The sequence below is a fragment of the Strix aluco genome, chromosome 3 (genome assembly GCF_031877795.1).
Source record: "Strix aluco isolate bStrAlu1 chromosome 3, bStrAlu1.hap1, whole genome shotgun sequence".
Lineage (NCBI taxonomy): Eukaryota > Metazoa > Chordata > Aves > Strigiformes > Strigidae > Strix > Strix aluco.
Genome location: NC_133933.1, coordinates 97,301,726 through 97,320,643, shown reverse-complemented (window position 1 = coordinate 97,320,643; position 18,918 = coordinate 97,301,726). Strand labels below are relative to the sequence as shown.

General features: G+C 40.9%; 1 protein-coding gene across 4 annotated transcripts in view; it reads right to left on the bottom strand.

Annotated features, from left to right (window-relative positions):
* The window catches only part of FILIP1 (filamin A interacting protein 1), a 111,659-nt gene that overhangs the window by 29,680 nt on the left and 63,061 nt on the right, over positions 1 to 18,918 (bottom strand). For all 4 annotated transcript variants that reach the window (XM_074819736.1, XM_074819737.1, XM_074819738.1 and 1 more), the window contains 2 exons: positions 18,482 to 18,655; positions 16,215 to 16,393 (listed from right to left, as the gene is read on the bottom strand). In XM_074819736.1, the coding sequence (XP_074675837.1) occupies positions 16,215 to 16,393; positions 18,482 to 18,655 (353 nt within the window). The remainder of the gene's footprint in view (positions 1 to 16,214; positions 16,394 to 18,481; positions 18,656 to 18,918) is intronic.

Below are 18,918 nucleotides of genomic sequence, written 5' to 3'. Positions count from 1 at the left end.
GAAGTGCTGGATGCCCCCTCTCTGGAAGTGTTCAAGGCCAGGTTGGACGGGGCTTTGAGCAACCTGGTCTAGTGGAAGGTGTTCCTGCCCATGGCAGGGGGTTGGAACTAGATGATCTTTAAGGTCCCTTCCAACCCAGACCATTCTGTGATTCTGTGATGCTAAGATGTGGTTTTCAGACGCCTGCGGTTTGGGTGCTCCATGTGCTCAGATAACAGCCCCATGTGCCTCCAGCCCAGGAGTGGATCCTCCAGTCTCCTGCACATCAGAGCCCAGATCTCTAACAAGCTCCCCAAAATGAGAATAAGTCTTAGAGAAAGAAATGTTCACAACCCATGTAAATTAGCTTCACATGACTTTACTAGCACCATGTAGGAAATCCATCACACAAACTCAACAGAGGTAGAGTCACATCTTCCAGGGAAACATATACTAGCCTTAATCATTCCCCGCCTTTTTATATTCCTCTACCTCATTTACTAAATACTTTCCAAAAGATGAAGTTGGGGTCCTAAAGAGAAATCATTGCCTCTTATGCGCAAAGCTGATGCATCTCAATATGTTTCTATTTTTCCAGTGTCAGAGGAAAAGTTTCTGTAAAAAACTTGCCTTTGATTACGCAATTACAAATGATCACATGCATTGAGCAGACAAATGTTCTGCTTACTCTACTTACCGTGTCATTTGCAATCCTAATAACTATTCTGGTAGAGCTATGTATTCTTTAAAAAGAGGAAATTGCACGCACAATGGCAAACACTAAAATAGATATCCACAATTGAAATGTAATGATGTGGCATTACATTGGCATGTAGGGAGATTGTTGGAAGAGTTTAGATCCTTTACGTTGCCTGCATAAAAGTCTGCACTCTGAGTTAACAAAATAATTGATAGCAATAGCAGGTTGTCAGCCTCGAGGCAGTTTGATACTAGAAAGGCATAGAGCACTTTGCAAGCAAGTTTCAAAACTATCTGCTGACAGACGGGTTTGACTGTGATCAGCAGCTGAGAGCAAGGCTCTGCCCCGCCAGCGCTGCTGGCTCTGCAGGAGGATATCTGGTCACACACCCCGTCCCGGCTGGCTCTGGGCTCTGAGTTCATTGCACAGCTTGTCCCGGTCCTGCTGCACTCACCATTCAGTCCTAGGCTCCTCCTCATCTCCATACTCTATTTCTAACCCCCACCTCTCCCAAATCTGCAACCATCCTAGATGTCCCCTCACATCTGCTCTGGCTCTTCTTTTGTCTGTGATTGCCATGCTTGGGGCAGGCTGGAACTGCAAGTGACACATCTTCCCTCATCTGTGCTTTCATGGTTTCAGCACAGAGAAGAATTTCAGGGATGTCAAAAGGTTCCTAATATTTGTATTAGGAAAGCAGCTGTGAGTTTACAGCAGTCAGCTTTGTACAGATGTGACATGAGGCGAGGGGACACTGGGGGTCCAGGCCAGAAGGGATCGCTAATCTCACGCAGTCCGACCACTCCCAGTCCCAGCAGCCGTGAGGTGGACTCCTGCCCACACCAGAGACCTCAGAAAAACAGCAGCCAGAACTATAATGTGCCACAAGAAGATCAGAGGGTGACTGAGGGCATTGCCAGTGTCCCTATCTGGCAAGGGATGTGTTAAAGAGAAGGCCCAGAGGATGCCACAGAGCCTGCCCCAGTCTAAGCCACCGCCTCTCACCCTGGTACAAGCAGACTCATCAGGAACTGCGTGGTGTCCTCCAGAAGATGCCACATCATAAAACCACAGAATGGTTAAGGTTGGAAAGGACCTTGGGGATATCTAGTCCAGCCCCTTGCAAGTCCAGTTAGATCAGGTTGAACAGGGCCTGCTCTACCTGAGTCTTAGACATCTCCAAAGACAGAGACATCACAACCTCTCTGGGCAACCTGTTCCAGGGCCTGGCCAACCTCATCTTGAAAAAAATCTAAATTAGGCTGGATCACTAAAACAAGGTGACATATACCACATACACTGCCTCATGACAGTCATTAGCGGCACCTGTGACCACCAGTGATCCCCAGAGGGGACTTATTCCAAACTGCCAGCTCCCTCAGCTTATCTGCAACTTAGAAATAAAAGCACAGGGAATGTAATGTAGAGTCCCTAAAGTTGCCTGTATGTGAGCCAGCTTACAACTGGCTGCAGGACTTGTTAGAGAAAGTGCAGCGTAGTAGTGGTGAGCCTACACACCCTGCACTAGCTGAGATATGTCTGTACCACCACCAGACTTCCTAATTGAAGTGTTCTCTATCACCAGTCCAACTACTCCAGGTACCCCACCACTACAGCAGTACCAGAGCTATAGAGGACATCACGTAGGATGTCACAGCTAAGGTCAAACACGCCTTTACAACTTTTTTTTACTGCATAGGAATCAAATTATGTGTATATATAAAAATATGAAGGTACTCCATATGTTGTTATTTCTCAAGAGTACCTTCACTTTTAAGTCACATCAAAGGCTGGGAAACTCAACTTGCTCCCCAGAATTTAATGAATTTTTTTGTTTATGCTTTCACTGGAATGAAGTAGTCCAAGAAACGCATTCCAGAGTAAAACAGCACTTGCAACATTGTGAAACCAGATAAGAAAAACACCAAGAAATAAAACCAGGGGAGGGAATAGATAAGAATCCCAAATTCCAACTCACCTCTGAAAGTCAGAAATTGTACTGTGCATCTGACACAGTTGACTGCTATAGAGGAGAGTAACTGGGAAGCAAAAGATGGAATTGGTTTAACTATTTAATGATGTGCTAATGGACTACACATTTCTTTGATAAGTTGCTCTCTTTAAAAATTCACTAAACTCTGCACAGCAATGGATTCCTCTTGTGGATCTTAGAGACCTGTAACAAATGATTGCCTGATTATAAAATTCTCTGTAAACAGGGCTTTGTAACCTTTCCAGCAGACTGCCCTGCTCTCTGTTGTCTCTTTATCTTCAGTGCAGAAACATATGTAACATTTATAGGGAAGGCAGTGCTTGCAACTCTCTCCAACATGTTACAAAAGCCCAAATATTTGTTTATGCAAAACAAAACTTTTCCTAAATTTATGTTTACTTACATACATGAAAAAGTACACTCTGTTGCTTGCCAGACTTAATTTTTTTGTTCATAAAGCCTTCAAAGCAGTGAAAATCTTCCATCATTATTTTGTTGGGTTTTTTTCTTTCTTTTGGTAAGTCAAACTCATTTGGTAAGTCATACCTGTCCTCCAATTTGTACTTAGCCTACTCTTGAGTGTAACAGATATTAATTAATTCAGTGGCATCTTGATGGAACATGAAAACTTTGAATATTGAGGGAGGGGAGAGGCTGATTTTAGTTTGCTGCTAAAGACACAGTGAACAAGGTGATCCACTGGGCCTTGTGGAGACAAGTAAATAATGAAGACAAATGCAGTAAATTCTTGAAACATGACTTTGTAGGAAAAGCCTGAGAAAAAGACTTCAAGTTGGACTCTGTGCTGTTATATCTCAGGCAATACATTTTATATGGCATACGTCATGCACACTAAAAAACTTCATTTGGTGAGCTACACTGACAAGTGGCTTTGTTCACCTTTGTTCTTATTTAAAACAGGTTGTTCCATGCAGCTGTTAAAGAAACTGTGTGTGCGCACGTGTGCACACACACACACACACACACATTTGCACACAGGCTTTTTTATTACTCCTCAGATCTTTCTAAATAAGTCATGCTGCCTAGATTTTAAATTCTTTTTCTCTTTGCAGCATGAAAATTGCCCTACGTTAGGATTTGCTGCCTTTTATGGAAGCAGGATTCAAAAGTTTAACAAAAGCATTCCTGGCTTTGTTTTCCTTTTCCACTTTTTTTTTCCCCCTTCTGGTTTTCTGCTTTCTTAACACTTGTGTGTATCCTTTTGATATCTGGGAAAGCTCAGTATCTCCAATACCGGTAGGACTCCCTGAAGTAAAAGTGATTACAGCTGAAGTAGGACTTGTCTATGTCAAGGATACCATTTTACAGTATGATTTGATCATTATTTTGTGAATAAGCACTAAGAGTGTCATAGAAGCAGGCTGTGGCCCTTTCACCAAAGCATCTCTGGAGTCAGGGGAGGAGGTGTCCAGGACCTGCACAGGCAAGATGGTTCCTTGCTGCCCTCTGTGGACCTGCCATTTTTAGAGTTGGCTGCTTCATGTATCTGTGCTTTATAAGAGCACCCCACTAATGCCATCTTTACCTGCTCTGGTCTCCACCCTTGTTTTTCTAAATTACTCACTTTTGATGTGCTAGGTGTTCATGTGGAAAAATGACATGGAGTGAGCTTGAGGCTTTGAGAACAGGGAGAGCTGTGCCTGTTCTCAACTTAGCAGGAGAGACTTAGTTTTTTGGCAGTGTCTTGGCCTCTTTAGCTCAAGCTGGGTCTGGGACATGAATTAAGCCGGACTGATTTTCACCTGTGTGTTGCTTTTATTCTGTTGGCTCTCTGTTGTTGTCCCTTCTGCTGCCTCCCCCTCACCTGACTTCTACATGTATGGATTTATAGAACAGAAATACTCCATCTAGAGATGAGTCACATTTTTAAACATGACAATAAGTAACTCATAAAGAATAGTGGTGAATATTCCCTTACTGGAAACTGAAAATCAAGGTAGAATTACTTTCTGGGAAGTTCCAGTGCCTGAGCTATATTGCCTCAAACAACATCATCAATATGATGTCTTCTGCTTCACGTTTGCTGTATTTTTCTTTATATGTCTTATTCTGCTTACAGCTCGGTCTCTCTTCCATCTTCATCTCTTCACCATCTTTCTTCACTCTCTCAACCACCAGAAAGGCTCTACAGCACTCTCACCAACAGCTGGTTCCCCTCAACACTCCCCGTGTTCTCATTAATGTCTTAATTCAGAGTCACTTCCCATATTATTTGTCTTGTGGCTGCCATCCCCTGCCCTAAACCTGCTACTTTGCTATTCCTCGTCCTTTGCCTTCCAGTTCCATCAGTTCCATTCTTGCCCCATTGCTCTAACTCCTGCTGGCCTTTTCTGGACTTCCTTTTCTTTTGTGCTTCTTCTCACTGACCCCTCCTCAAAGCAAGGTGATCCAGTGATTGACTGGGACTGAAAGACACCCGAGCCCTATGCCTAAACCTAAAGGTTGTCCACCTCACTGCTTCCCATTTGATACACCACTGAAATAATATATCTGATAGAGTGAATAAAACAAGTGGGCAGGAAAAACGAGGGAAAACAGGCTCCAAAGAATTGCTGCTTTGTTTTAGCATCAAGCAACCCAAGTGATGGTGTCTGGAGTCACCATGACAGGGTCTCAAACATGGAAAAGTGTTCAAAAAAAAGAGTGAAGAGGTTTAAAACCTGGATTTAGGAAGTAGCATCGTTCATACAATTGCATGCACTGGGCTACTCAAGCGTGGAAAAGCTCACACACCTGTACAACAGCAATGCAACTTGAGAGCAAGAGCCTGCTTAAGTGAAGTCAATATAAAAACTCCAACTCCTTCAATGCAGGGTCTCAGATTTTCTTAGAAATACAGGCTATGTCTGCACTGGTTTATATCAGATTTGGTCACCTCAGTCACAGCTTGACATAAGGATAAAACAATACACACCTATAAACGCGGACAAAAATAAATAATCTCATGAAGATTACTTCTTGATTTTTAAACATGACTTCCTGTGAGCACCATATTCAGTGATTTAGCAAATAATGAATCCTCAGTAAAATTTTCAAATGCTGTAAAAGAGAGGTCAGCAGCTGCTTTTATGAGCTACAGAGAGACTGATAGATTTTAACAACATCAGCACTGAGTAATCCTGGCTGTCACAGCACATCCTAATATGCTGTGTCCCAACTGTCAATCTGAAAGGCTATGAAGGTATTTTTGTTAATTTTCATGCCAGGACCCTCAGCTCTTGCCCTGAACACAAAGGAGCACACACCTGCCCACCACATCCATCTCACAATGCCACTTTTGCTAGTGCTTTTTGCCCCTGTGTTCTGGAGGTGCAGCATAAATGGACACCCCCACCCCCTCACCCCTCAAATACCCAAACCAAACCAAAACCCACAACAACCCTGAAAAAAAACCTAAACAAAAAAACCATACACCTACACAAAGCTTTTCTACTACCACAGGGCAAATTACTACAGCTCATGCAATTCTTGGGTTTGCTGCTTGCATTAGATTTGTGTCTATTGAGAGACAATTACAGAAGAGACTGTCCCCACAGCATTCACCCATGGGCTAGACTCTTCCAAGATATGAGGCTCCTACTTTAACCTCCTTCTTGTAGTTGCTTAGAGCAGGATCCAAAAAAGACTCACATAGATTTCTGGAATGCAATTAATGAAGAATTTAAAGAGGGAAAGATAGACAAAACCAAAAAGCAACACAGATACTAATCTGGATGTTCATAGGCACCTAATTTCTGGGCAGATCTGTATCTTGGTTGGGCAAATTTACTGTTGCACATCCTTAGAAGTCCCATCATCTTGCCTGAACTGAATATCATTCTCCACCTGAGGTTATCTGGGCCTCATTAAATACATCTCTTTACACACAGAACAGCAAGGGGCCTGTTCTGAGGATCAGGGAGACACAGGCTGACCACAGCCATCGCACAATGATGGGAGCCATAGGTGCTTCCATTTGAAGGAAGACTTGCAAGGGGGCTGCCTCTTGCACCAGTGCCTGTGAGCTGCATTACTTGCCCAGAGGCTGGCATACCTGGTTTTATTTCTCTTCTCAGTCTGAAATAATTCCAGATTGCACTACCCCTTTCCAAGACGATGTCCAGACCACGAGCCTGTTGAGCATTTGCACAGCAAAAGAAAAGGACAGGGAAAACTCATGTACCCAGATGGAGAGCAAGCAAGGAGAAACCGGGCCAGTTTCGTACAGTAAGTGTGAATTACAAGGTGCTCTTCTTGCCTCTGCTTGCCTTTAAATTTCTTTCTACCATATCTGTAGACTCTGAATAACTTGTCCTCTGAATAACTGCAGGGCTTATGCATCCTGGCCCTGTTGTTTTCCAATCAGGCATTTGGTTGTCAGCTGTTGACTTCCACTGAGCATCCTCGCTTACAAATCACTATTATTTTAAAAAATGTTATAATGACATAAGTGCAAATGATGCCTCACACTCAGAGAAGCAAAATCAGTTTGGAAAAGCTTACAGCCTCCTTGGTAGAATCAATAGGCAATACTGACCAAAAATAATTCTAAATACAAAGGCATTATTGGGCTGTAGAAACTATGTAAAAATAATATAATAGTAAATTATTATTATTATTATTATTATTATTATTATTAGAAATGCATATAGAAGTTATATAAAAATATAATCATACAGGAAATAAATATTGTTGATAAGTTATTTTGCTGGAGAGCAAATTCTTATCCAGGAGCTATAACTCCACACAAGAAACTGCTGTATGTAATACATTCATATATGCATATATGTACTTCTACAAGTACATACACATGCACACTTTAACATTTTCAGAGTTCCTACCCTGATTCTCATTAATCCCATTAATCAAGAAGAGCTCTACTAACTTCAGAGGAATTGCAACAATGCCAGCTTTGTGCTCATAAAATCTAGTGTCAAGGTTGGCATGTTTGCAGATTAGTTATTTCCTACGACCTGAAGAAGATGGATGTAGAGAGCTCAACATGCTTATGATAGGCACAAAGCAATAGTGCTTGCCACCAAAACCAAGTTGAACAGACCAAACAGCACTTGGTCTGTCAGGTAAAGACATAAGCCAGTCAAACCAGGACACACTCTCCTCCGTCATAGGATTAGCAGTGCCCACAAACCATGAGCAGTGCAACAACAACCACAAGTGGCAATGCCCTAGCCTCTACACTACCCACCTGCCTTTCACCAGTTTTGGGTGGTTTGCCCCTACTGGTTTTGGAAACCAGGGTTGTATCCCAGCCAGTAATTTGCAAAATGAAAAAATGTTGAAAGCTATGCATCATTTTAAAACAAGTTAAGTCATCGAGGAAAAGCCTGATATTTAAATGATGAAAGAGAATATGTCTATCCCTTTCCAGTTCCTCTGAAAATAAACATTTTAAATGGAACTGTGCAGGAACTTTCATCCTGTGATATATATACTTGTCACAAAGAGATACTTTTTCATCTGACATAATTGCTATCATCAGAAAAGCACTGCTGTCATTCTGCTACAATTTAGCCTCATTTTCTACTCATTTCTTTATCTTTTGTCATTAGGCCATTACATATTCAGTTACGTTACTATTAATCATTCCCTAACATAAGCAACTGGATAGCAGAGCTGAGTAATTGATTTTTCAGTTCTAGAGCTGAACCAAAAATTCAATAAGTGATTATTAAAGAAAAAAGCTTTACTTTTCTCTCTCATTCAAGTGAAAAAAAAGTTTCATGTGGATTTCAGTGAAACATTTGTTCACCTTGAATATGTAATTTAATTTCCATCTTTGTCATTTTAAGAAAAGCAGCAAATAGAGAGGACCATATATTGGCACCATTCACTAAACCAACAAGTGAAAAATCCTTGCTTTTCAGAAGATGGAGAGACCTGGCCCAGTGAATTCCTAATGTCTGGGGGAATTTGAATACCCAGGCACTGACCTGCAAGAAGATTTTCACCCCTTTGGTGAAAAAAACTCCAAAAGTATGTAAGTGACTTGTAAAAGTAGAACAATTTTACCTGGGAAGACTGGGAACAGACACCCCAAGACACCCAATGACATGACCAGGAAGGCCTCCTCAGGGAGGTGGGTTTGGATCCCAACAGGTTGACGGGAGGATTGAAAGTCTCCTATGGTCTAGGTGAACAGCATAATCACAGGGTTATTTGATATGTTTTTTTGACTAGCTGGTCTTGTGGATTAAGCCACCAGATTTTCTTTGATGACATTTATAATAATTATCTTACATCCAAAATGACATTTTAAAATAAGTTTTTAAAAAATTAGTCAAAACACTAACTATGGTAACACAATATTAAAGTCACAGGCACTTTACAAATATGTGCTGAATTATACATTTTGTGTTCTGTATTTCTTCCTCCTCGCATTTGCATAAACTTTTGCAAATTTCACAAGAATGTTTGGTTTGGATTTTTGCACCTCCTGGGTTTTTTCTTCTGCCTTAAGATGTTTCTACATATAAGCCTTAAAAAGAAATGAAAACTGAAATGATGCAAATATAAAACTCACTATTGGTATTCTCCACTGCTGGTGGAGATACTGCAGGAATGAGAAGGGATGCACAATTTAGCACCCTTTTGGGGAAAGACAATGGAAAAAGCATTACATCTGATTAGGGTTAGGAAAGCTTCTATATAAGCTCAGAGTCAGAATAACCCCCCCAAGTCAGATGACATCTTGATGTTCTTCACACAACTTAGTGGCAGTTATCTGACCATTTAGAACAGGCCTTGAATATTTGTAGGGCATTAATCAAAATAGTAAGTCATATACTTTGCTAATCAGTCTGTACATCTCTTCACATGTAAAATTCCATTTAAAAGTAAAGCAAATATCCAACATGTTCAAGCTTGAGTGCCTATTCGCATATATTTATACTTGTAAATAAGCAGCATCTATCTAAATTTTTTAGAAATTCACTGAAACCTGGCACTTCAACTGAAACCTGTTTCTAATCTTTCTGAATGAGGGAGCAATTTTCCCTATGTGACCTTGATTCAGTTCTTGTTTTCTTTGCCTAAAAAATTACAACTTAAAAAGATGGCCTTAGTAGAGCTGTGAATGGATATTTATTTCAGTAGTATAATAACTCTGAAATATGCCAAAGGCCCCTTAAATGTTAAAATTGTTACCTATTGCACCCCGGACAGATTTTGGGTTCGTGAGTAGATTTTGAATGAAGTCATTTTTCCCCCCTATCTGACCCTGGGAACATTTGAATTGATTTTAGCAAGCAAACTTGCTAGGAATAATGAACTATGTATAGTTTTGTATAATAATTCTCTCTCAAGGGCTGTGAAGCTGATGCCTACTTAGAAATAATTTTGGAAGAGTAGCTGAAACAACACATGATGCCATTTTATATAATCCCAGAAGTGACTGAAAGACTGGACAGTTTTGAAGACTATCCAAGTGTGAAGAGATGGATTTGGATTAGCCCCAGCTCATGGCAAGCCTCACATTGTGTAAGACTCACAATACTTTCATATTGTTTCTCCACAGTTCGATGTGGCTGTTTGTTCTCTTGTTTTTAAATTACCTTTGGAGCTGTTCTGTTGGAACTTGGGACCAAATTCATTAGTTAAAACAAACTTCGAGCAGTCGCTGCCTTGCAGTCAGCTAGAGCTGTAAAAGCGGCCCTGAAAAATCGATGACCTTCAGATTTACTTAACTGTGCAGAAATGTTATTTGTCATTGCCAGGTTTTTTCATTTATTTCTTTTAATAGACTACCACAGAATTTGTGATCTGTGATCCTGTGAATATATTACATTGACAGAAAATCGCCAGTGTTTCCAAACCATACAGATAGCATGTCAGCCTAAAAAAAATGAATAAAAACTCTACTGTTGCTCTTTTCTTCTACATTACAAGATTAAAAGTTTAGAGATGCACTTACTGAAAAGTAGACAGTGACTCAGTGCTCTACTACAGCCAGTAATGTGTGGTAAGATGAGTAACTACTGTAGGCAACAGTGAATTCCCACAGTCCCATCGGGCTGGCTTTTCCTTTTTTTGGGTCACAATTTGGAAACAAGGACACAGTAACAATCACCACATATGAAAAAAGTCATAGTGCAAATATGGCTAAGAACTCTTTGAGAAAAAAAATAGTAAAAATCTTTCTGTAAAGTAGCTTAATTTCCAGACTTTAAAGGAATCACCAACAGATTACACAGTTACAGGCCAAAATCTGTGCTGTATGTTGACACAATACACCTCACCCCAATATCTCTGTATGGGGCTATTCTTACCACAGAATTTGTCCTTAAACTGGTGAATCACAGAGATTTATTAGCCCTGAACACTTCATACTTTTGGCTTGAGTGTTCTCTAAACAAGTAATTGATGGATACTCTGCCCCACTGTCTTCCTGCCAGCTTTTTTATTTTACAATCTCTATAAAAATCAAAAGAAAATGCAAACTGGAAAGGTAACACACACAAAATCTCCAAGCTATGTCACGCTCCAGCGTTTACACTTGCTTGAGTCCATGAAATAACGGGAAACAGAAAGGCAAGCACTTCCCAATGAAAGGCTTGGTGCTGCCGTCTCGTGGGAAAAGGGAGAAGGGGAGCTTTGGTAATAAAAGCAGAAATGCAAAAAGGGGAAAAAAAAGATTTAAAAAACTTGCTAACATCAACACTCCCATTTTTGTTTCAGGACGGCTGTGTGCTTTATTGCTCACAGATCAGTTTCCTTTGCAGGTGATGTGGGCCCAGAATTACATCACCAGCAGAGCAGCCAAGAGCATCTCAGTGCCAGGATGACCGAAGCCGAGAGGAATGTATTATCACAGACCTCTGAGGGACTTGCCAGTGCATTCCTTGCTGGGGGTGCTGCGATGGGGGAGGCAGAGAGGAGAAATTTTACGTGAAGACTGAAAGGAAACTTTGTGGAGGAAAGATCTGGGGTCACAGTCCTGCTGTCTCCTCTAAGCAGATCTAATTATGGCCAAGTACTTCAAAAAGAGGGTTTAACTAAAACCAGATTTAGCAGGGCACTGCTTAGGAAGTACAGACTGAATCTTCATCTTTGCCTTTGAGGAAAATGCAAACTGCTTCAGTGCACTGGGAACACTGTCGCTGTGGTTGTAAAGAATAATTTGAAGTTGCAGCAAGGAAAGTATGAGCCAATTTAAAATTCTCATCACTTCAATGAATTCTTACAATAAAAGGTGACTAAACATAATATTGATGCTTTCAGACAGACAATACTTACATTAGATACTGAGTGTGTATTTACTGACATGTGTGGTGGGGTAAAAGAATGATAGCAGTCTCGGGGATCGTGCTGGAAATGATCAAATTACTCACAAAGCAGTTGCACAGATTTCCTTTAATGAGCTCCAACAAAGCCTTTCTGCCACATCGCACCCTCTATTCGGCAAACCATGTCCTATGCATATGAAAGAAACTCCCTCCTCCTCCCATTTTTGAAGGCTTTCAAGCTATTTCTGCCATCCATCCTGCAGGACTGGCTCAGTGGTCCTCACCACAAGCCTGTTTCTGAACCATCAAAATCAGTGGGAGCTTTCCAGTGCTTTTAATAGCAGCAAAATGTGCTGTCAACAAACGGGATTCAAAGAAGAGTTTGAGACAAGTTGTTCAGATATAAACACCTCTAAAAACATCAGGATTTTAAACCTCAACTCCTAGGTCGATCAAGAGGTCTGGTGCTGAGGTTACACAGAGCTCTTCCCTTTTCCCCCAGAAGAAGCAGCCCTGCTGACCAAATAAAAAAGCTTATAATTGATCCTAAAGATTTCTCCTTCCCACCAGTTCCCTAAAGGGGAAGGCAAGAGAGCTGGGACTAGGCAGACCAGAGAACAACCAAATACCACTTCAGCCTGCTTTACACAAGAGCTTTTTGCAGTAGGGAAGTGCCGATAGCTGGTTTAGCTGCAGCCAGCTCAGCCGCTGCCTGAGCTCACACTGTCAGCTCACTCCCCAAAGCGTGGCTGAAGATCAGGAGGATTCCTGTGCTTGGAGGACGAGTTTTATCATTGTGGCTGCTGCTGTGTGATCTTCTGCTCTTCAGGTGTCCGCTGCAAGCCACCTTGTCAGTGTAGCTACAGTCAGTCCGTTCATTTTCCACCTGCCAGACAAGAGAATCCTTAACCCACTGACTGCCACCAAGGGTCTCTGAGGGGGCCCCGGGGGCCTTCAGCTCTTCTCCTTGTTCCTCAGCCTCATCAGGAGGCTCCAGGAAGGTGGCTGCTTTTGCATTCCTGGGGATAGGAGATGCCCAAGGACAACTTGATGTTACAGGAACAGCAGCTGAGGCAGGCAAGCACGGAAAAGGGGAGTTTTGGTCAAATGGTAAAAATAGAAAATGCTGTCCCAAACTTTCACAACATTCCCATCTTCAGATATGATTATAGAGTACTACAGCGAAATTTGCAAAACACTTCAGCCACCTTGTCTGTAGAAGCACTTTCCACTAAAAGTACCAGATTTCTTTCATCTCCATCTGGCAAACGGTTGTCACTACTCTTCCTGTAATATGCCAACCTTTTCCACAACCTTTCTACAGCTTAGTTGCACTTGGTGTTGCAGAGCCAACACCAACAGTCAGGCCTTTCAGCTTTCTCCATTTACCCGTCATAGATGTCTACATTTTTAATATCCCTGTGTACAGTTTTTTTCTTTTTTACACTTTTCATGCATAATTATTCTTGACAAATCATGTTTTCCTATTACTTACTTCCTGTGCAAGGCTGACCTAATAATTAGTCCCTCATAGGGACTGTTTGCTTTCATATCATGTTGTTGTGGATGGATTAGAGATAATGTATGAAAGTGTATGTAAAAAAAATATTCCAAAGTAAATACATTAAGAGAGTGCTAGAAATACATTAAAACAGAGACATTTTTCTGCTCTTAAAAAATTTCCCTTTTTATCTTGTCCACAGGACAGCAAAAGCAGCTGTGGCCTCTAAAAGTTGATGTGGGCAACAATGGTTAGGAAAGATTGGTAAAACACTGTGAAGAAAGAAATTACTTCAATTACTTAGATCCAGGACAGAAATTATTACTTCTCTCATTGTACCAGACTGCTGTGAGATGGCCATCCCACAGGACTGTTCTTCCTCTGGCTCACCCTGTCTCATTAACATTATAACTGCAAGTTCAGCAGAGTCGCTGACGGGCAAAGTTCACCTCCGTGTCCCTTTTCTTTTTCATGGAGACTACAAGTCTGTTTGGCTCTTAATAAAATAACCCTCAGGCCTCAAAGCACCACAGTAAAACAAATTATATATATAGTGGTACTTATAAAACAAGAATCCCTGTGCAGGACCCTGAGAAATGCCTTTGGGCAGGTTAGTTCTCTGTCCCAATATGCAGATTAAGTGAGTATGGGAGTTTTTTGTATGTTTTGTCCTATTGCGACTTAATCTTTCCACCACAAACTCTTTCTTTTTGACAAAATTGTACTGCTGATTGCCACTGTGGGGCTTTCCTGAGAAGCCATCCCATCACCCTCTCTTTCTCCATGACTGTCACCCTCAAACGATACTACTTCCAGGTTTTAATACCTACAAAGACGTGGGTGCAGCCTTAGTGTCATGTGCACTCCACAAACAAAGATGAAGAGTTGAGATCATTTAAGGCTATACACTAATGAGTGGTTTCCAGCCTATCCTGATTTTGCTGATCTGCTCTGCAAGTGATCTGGCAAGAGGACCCTGAAGAGGGAGGGATACGCATGCTTGATTTTCTATGTTTAGCTACATGCTATGTTCTCTCTCCTTGGTCACTACTAAACTTGTAACAAATTTTCTCATTAGTCCCTTGGACAAAGTGGATTAAATAGCAAACATCAAGTTTCTTGTGTCACTCAACATAAATCGAAAGGCCTTCAGCACTGCAATTCTTCCCCCACAGCCACTGGTACAGAGGCACTGGCGACTAAAGCTGGCAGATTTAGTTGTTCTTAAAGATCTGCTTTCAACATAAGTTCAAACACAATTCTCCTTTTTTTATTGCTGTTTTTCCAAAAATTGTAGAATGTAGAAAAACTGAAGTTTAAAAGTCAGGAAAGAGTGGGAAGGGTGTAAGAAAATGCCCACAGAGGTGGGGCTTGATATCTCAGCAGTAGTAATGTGAGACGGAAAGCTTTTTAATCAGTTCATTGAAGGAAGTCAGTTCAAAACAGGTCATAATTTTAGGTTATTTAGTGGCCTTCATGAGTTGAGCTGGAATAATAAGGCGGCAACAATTGTCAAATTAAAGTGAATATAAAATGTAAAGACAAATGTAAATGGTATTTTAATACCACTTTTACTTTTGCAGCATTTAGTTGCCTACATGTCCACACATTCATGGGTATTCAGCATAGAGAAAAAATGGCGTCTATGAGAATCAGATGTGAAATTGCTCCTTACTTGGAAATACAACACATTTTTTTATTTTCTGCTAAGAGAATCAAACTGCTAATATGCAGAAGCATTTTTTTCCTTTAAAGTTTGCCAGTCAACCCAGGAAAACAGAAAGACAGAAGCTATTAAACCAGGAAATATGGTCACTGTAGCTCATGTGCCACCTACTCAAAGCTGGCACTGAACTGAGCTCAGGAAATACACTAACAACACTTTAGCTCCTGGCTTTTTGCAAATGTCTGCCACCAGATTGTGGTTTCCTCAAAAGCATTTTGTCTTTGAACTTGCCTTAAGTATTTTTCTCAGAGCTTTTTTTTTTTAAAAAAAAAAAAAAAAAGTTGTGGATTGATTTCAAGCAGTTTGGTATGAGCATGAAAATTTCATATTAAAAAACTGAGGCGGTTACCGAATGCTCATTCTTCACCTAAGGTCAATGCTCTTTCTTTTTTTAGAGTCTCAGAGAACAAATTACTCCCACAGGGAGGACAAACACTTGAAGAAAAAAAAACCTAGAGCATATGAGCCTGCGAGATAAACACTGCAGATAGTTCATCACAGGCTGGGCACATTTTATAAAACATGAAGATATTTTCTTCCAGGACAACATAGATCTTGCCTGAGGCATGTGTCTTCAAAAATATGAAAACTAATGTCAATGGTTTGTGATTTTGCAAGCCTAAATGCTAAGGACATGGCAAAATCCATACTTGAGTGCCAGTATCCTAATGTGTGTTGTGGTTTTCCTTACCCTGTCCTCCTGCTGTGACAAATGGTGCCCTGTCCTTCACAAAACGCAGCACTCAGCTAAGCAAGACAGCCCCAGACTTAGCCAACATAAATAACATCTGATCAAAAGCTACCAGGAGGTGAACACAAAGCGGGCATGAATAATTCAAAACAAATGCGTTTCTTAACTCAAGCGCACACTACAGGAACATTAAATGGTATTCCTCCAGCTCTAGACTTGCACAGTAGTGTACTTACTAATAACATGAGTGGACTGACATTTACAAATGGTTTACATGGGAGTTTAGGGTCATTTAAACACAGACAATACCAGACCATGTCACTGCTGAACCGACAAGCACTGGGATACTGGGTATATTCTCTGCACCGTCTCAGGTACTCACCTCTCCCGCTCCTGTTCCAAGAGGTTGGTAAAGTCATCGCTCTTGTTCATGTAATCTGTATGTTTATGTTTCTCATTTTCTAGCTCATAAACTGTGCGGCGATGGCACTTTTCTGCCAACAGGAGCTGTTCCAGCATGCGTCGGTATGTCTCTTTCTGCTTTTCTTCAAGTCTGTCCAGCTGGATTGTAGGAAAGGAGAATAGGCTGTTTAAAAGGTCTCCTTGCTTACTTCATCTGATTTATTAACCAACAATGTTGTGTTTGGTAAATGCAAGTCCCATAATTTTATGTCTTGGGCTTTACATAAAGCAGTGACTAGAAATAAGAGTAACTGTCCTGTAAAAGTAATGATTTCTTTGGATGGTGTGTTTGCAATAAACATTTTCACGGTTCTCAGATACACAAAGGACAGAACTTTGCTTAGTTTTAGGGTAACAAATAATATTGTTGCAGTGCAGAACTTCCCCTGTGGTGAGGTGGTGTGCACACTTTCCTCATTTCACATGGGAAAAGCTGTACCAAATGCCAGGGCAGGATACATGCCCTCAGACCCTGGGAGCCTGAGTTCACACACCTATATGGGGACTAGACACCTACATGTGGAATGTAAGGTGTAAGCTCAAGGCTGAAATGCACCTTCAGTGCACCTGTAGGATTGCTGAATTATGAAGTCTAAAGAGTTTAGATTCAGCATAGATTCGGTTTTACATTACTAAAACCAATTCATTATAATGGGATTTTCCCCTCAGCCTGTTTTTTTGGACAGAAATATCTCTTTCTTTATTAGCAATATTACCTTTTTTGTCTTTTGGGTTTTTAAAATTAATTTAATATGCCATTTATTATTCAAACAAACACTAAGGCCAGGGAGGTTTGTCTAAAAAGTTGCCAGGGCACTCTGAAGCCACCATGGCCATTCATGTTGTTCCTTTCACTGTTTCTCGGGAGTGTATGACAAACTCCATCCTCCTCTCTGCCGAAGCTGCCCGCAGCCCTGGCACTTCTCTGCTTGCCTGCCCCCAGCACAGCGGCTGGCAGACCCTGCTCTACCCATCCCCAGCCCTTACCCCGCGGGAATTGCATCTTCCGTGGCCCTGGCTGCACCAGGCCGTTTCACAGGGTGCCTCAGCAAAGTGAGGAAAATAAAGAAAACAGGAGAACCATGGCAATTTGCTCTCCAGAAGTTGACCATGGCAAAGTAAAACAGTCATTGCATTTTGTAAAGGAGCCAGGTTGGTTTCAGCCTTTGAGAGCAGATCTCTCACACTTATGAAATTTTGTCACCATCCTATTTTAGCTTCAACATAACCCCTGTGGACCTAAACATGACAAAAGTTTTAGACTGAGGCTCCTGTCAAATTATCAGCTTCTTTAGACAAAAGCCCTGCTAAGCTCTTTTAATCTTGTTTGACAATATTTCATGCATGCTTTCACATGAAAATGTTTTCTTTCCTTATTTATTATCATCCCAAAAATTCCATATGCTTCAATGAGAATACACAGTATAAAGATATCCTGTTGGTAGACACAATTCGTGGTGAAAAAATTAAATGTTTTAATAGGAGGAACTATGAAGATTTGGACAGGCACTACATTATATTACATCGTTGCATGCTCTTTCTCCATGCTCTGGACTGTTATGAAACTATAAACATGAGCAGTGGCTGCTTGTTTTGGCGTGCACGCTGGCCTCAGGCATTCCCAGGTCTATTCTACATTCATTTATTGCTTAGATTTTAAAGTAAGGGATCAAGTCCTATAGGTCTCCTTTAGGCGCTGAACTGACTTTTCAGTCCTAGAGCTTAACTGATGTAAAATGATAATGGATTTATGATCCCATAAATATGGTCAAAGTCAATGTCTGAAGGTCTTCTTTACCTAACTACCCCCATGATGGTGGTCTAGTATGCCAAGAAAATCAAAGAGTGCTTACCAGTGCTGCGAGCAGTAGAGGTTGGAGCCTGTAATTGAAAGGAATTTAAAAAACAGAAATGTAACACCCAAAGATTTTGTTCTTGCTGAACGGCACCAGCCCTAAGGAGCATACAAGCTCTTTATTTTTTGTGTTCAAACCCAGTGACTTTGCTTACAATTTATTCTGCAGTTGAGTGAACAAGAATATTCAATTTTTCTTTGATTTCTCGCCATTTGTACAAATACTCTGCTATACTCTTGCGTGCTTAGCACACATCCAAAAAATATGGAGTCTCACTTCTGATTAAGATTCCCCCTGCACAGACATAATGTGAAAATCAAGAAGTTATTACCTCTGAAATTGGTTTCTCATAGACGTCTTCCCCTATTGACTTTTCTTGAGCAAGGATGGCATCCCTGTGTAGCACTCGGAGCACATTCTCTGGAGCTGCAGATCCATAATGAGCTTCTAAAACTTCAGGTTTGGTTTTCTCTGTCTTCAGCATGTGGATCACATCTTCCCTTGCCTGTAACATTGCAAATCACTACCATAAGCTAACCTATTAACCAACAGGGAAAACTGGGAAAATAGGGGCATTTAATATGTATGGACTGCAGACACAAAAATAAAATAAATTAGAAGAATGCCAGGCTGCCAATCCAAATATAAAAACTTTGGGAGATACCAGAGTAAACATGATCTGTGCAATCCGAATGTTGTCCTTGTAGGCATTAATTGTTCTATTCCTGCCTGCTATTACATATGAATTTTTATCTGGGTTGCAACTAT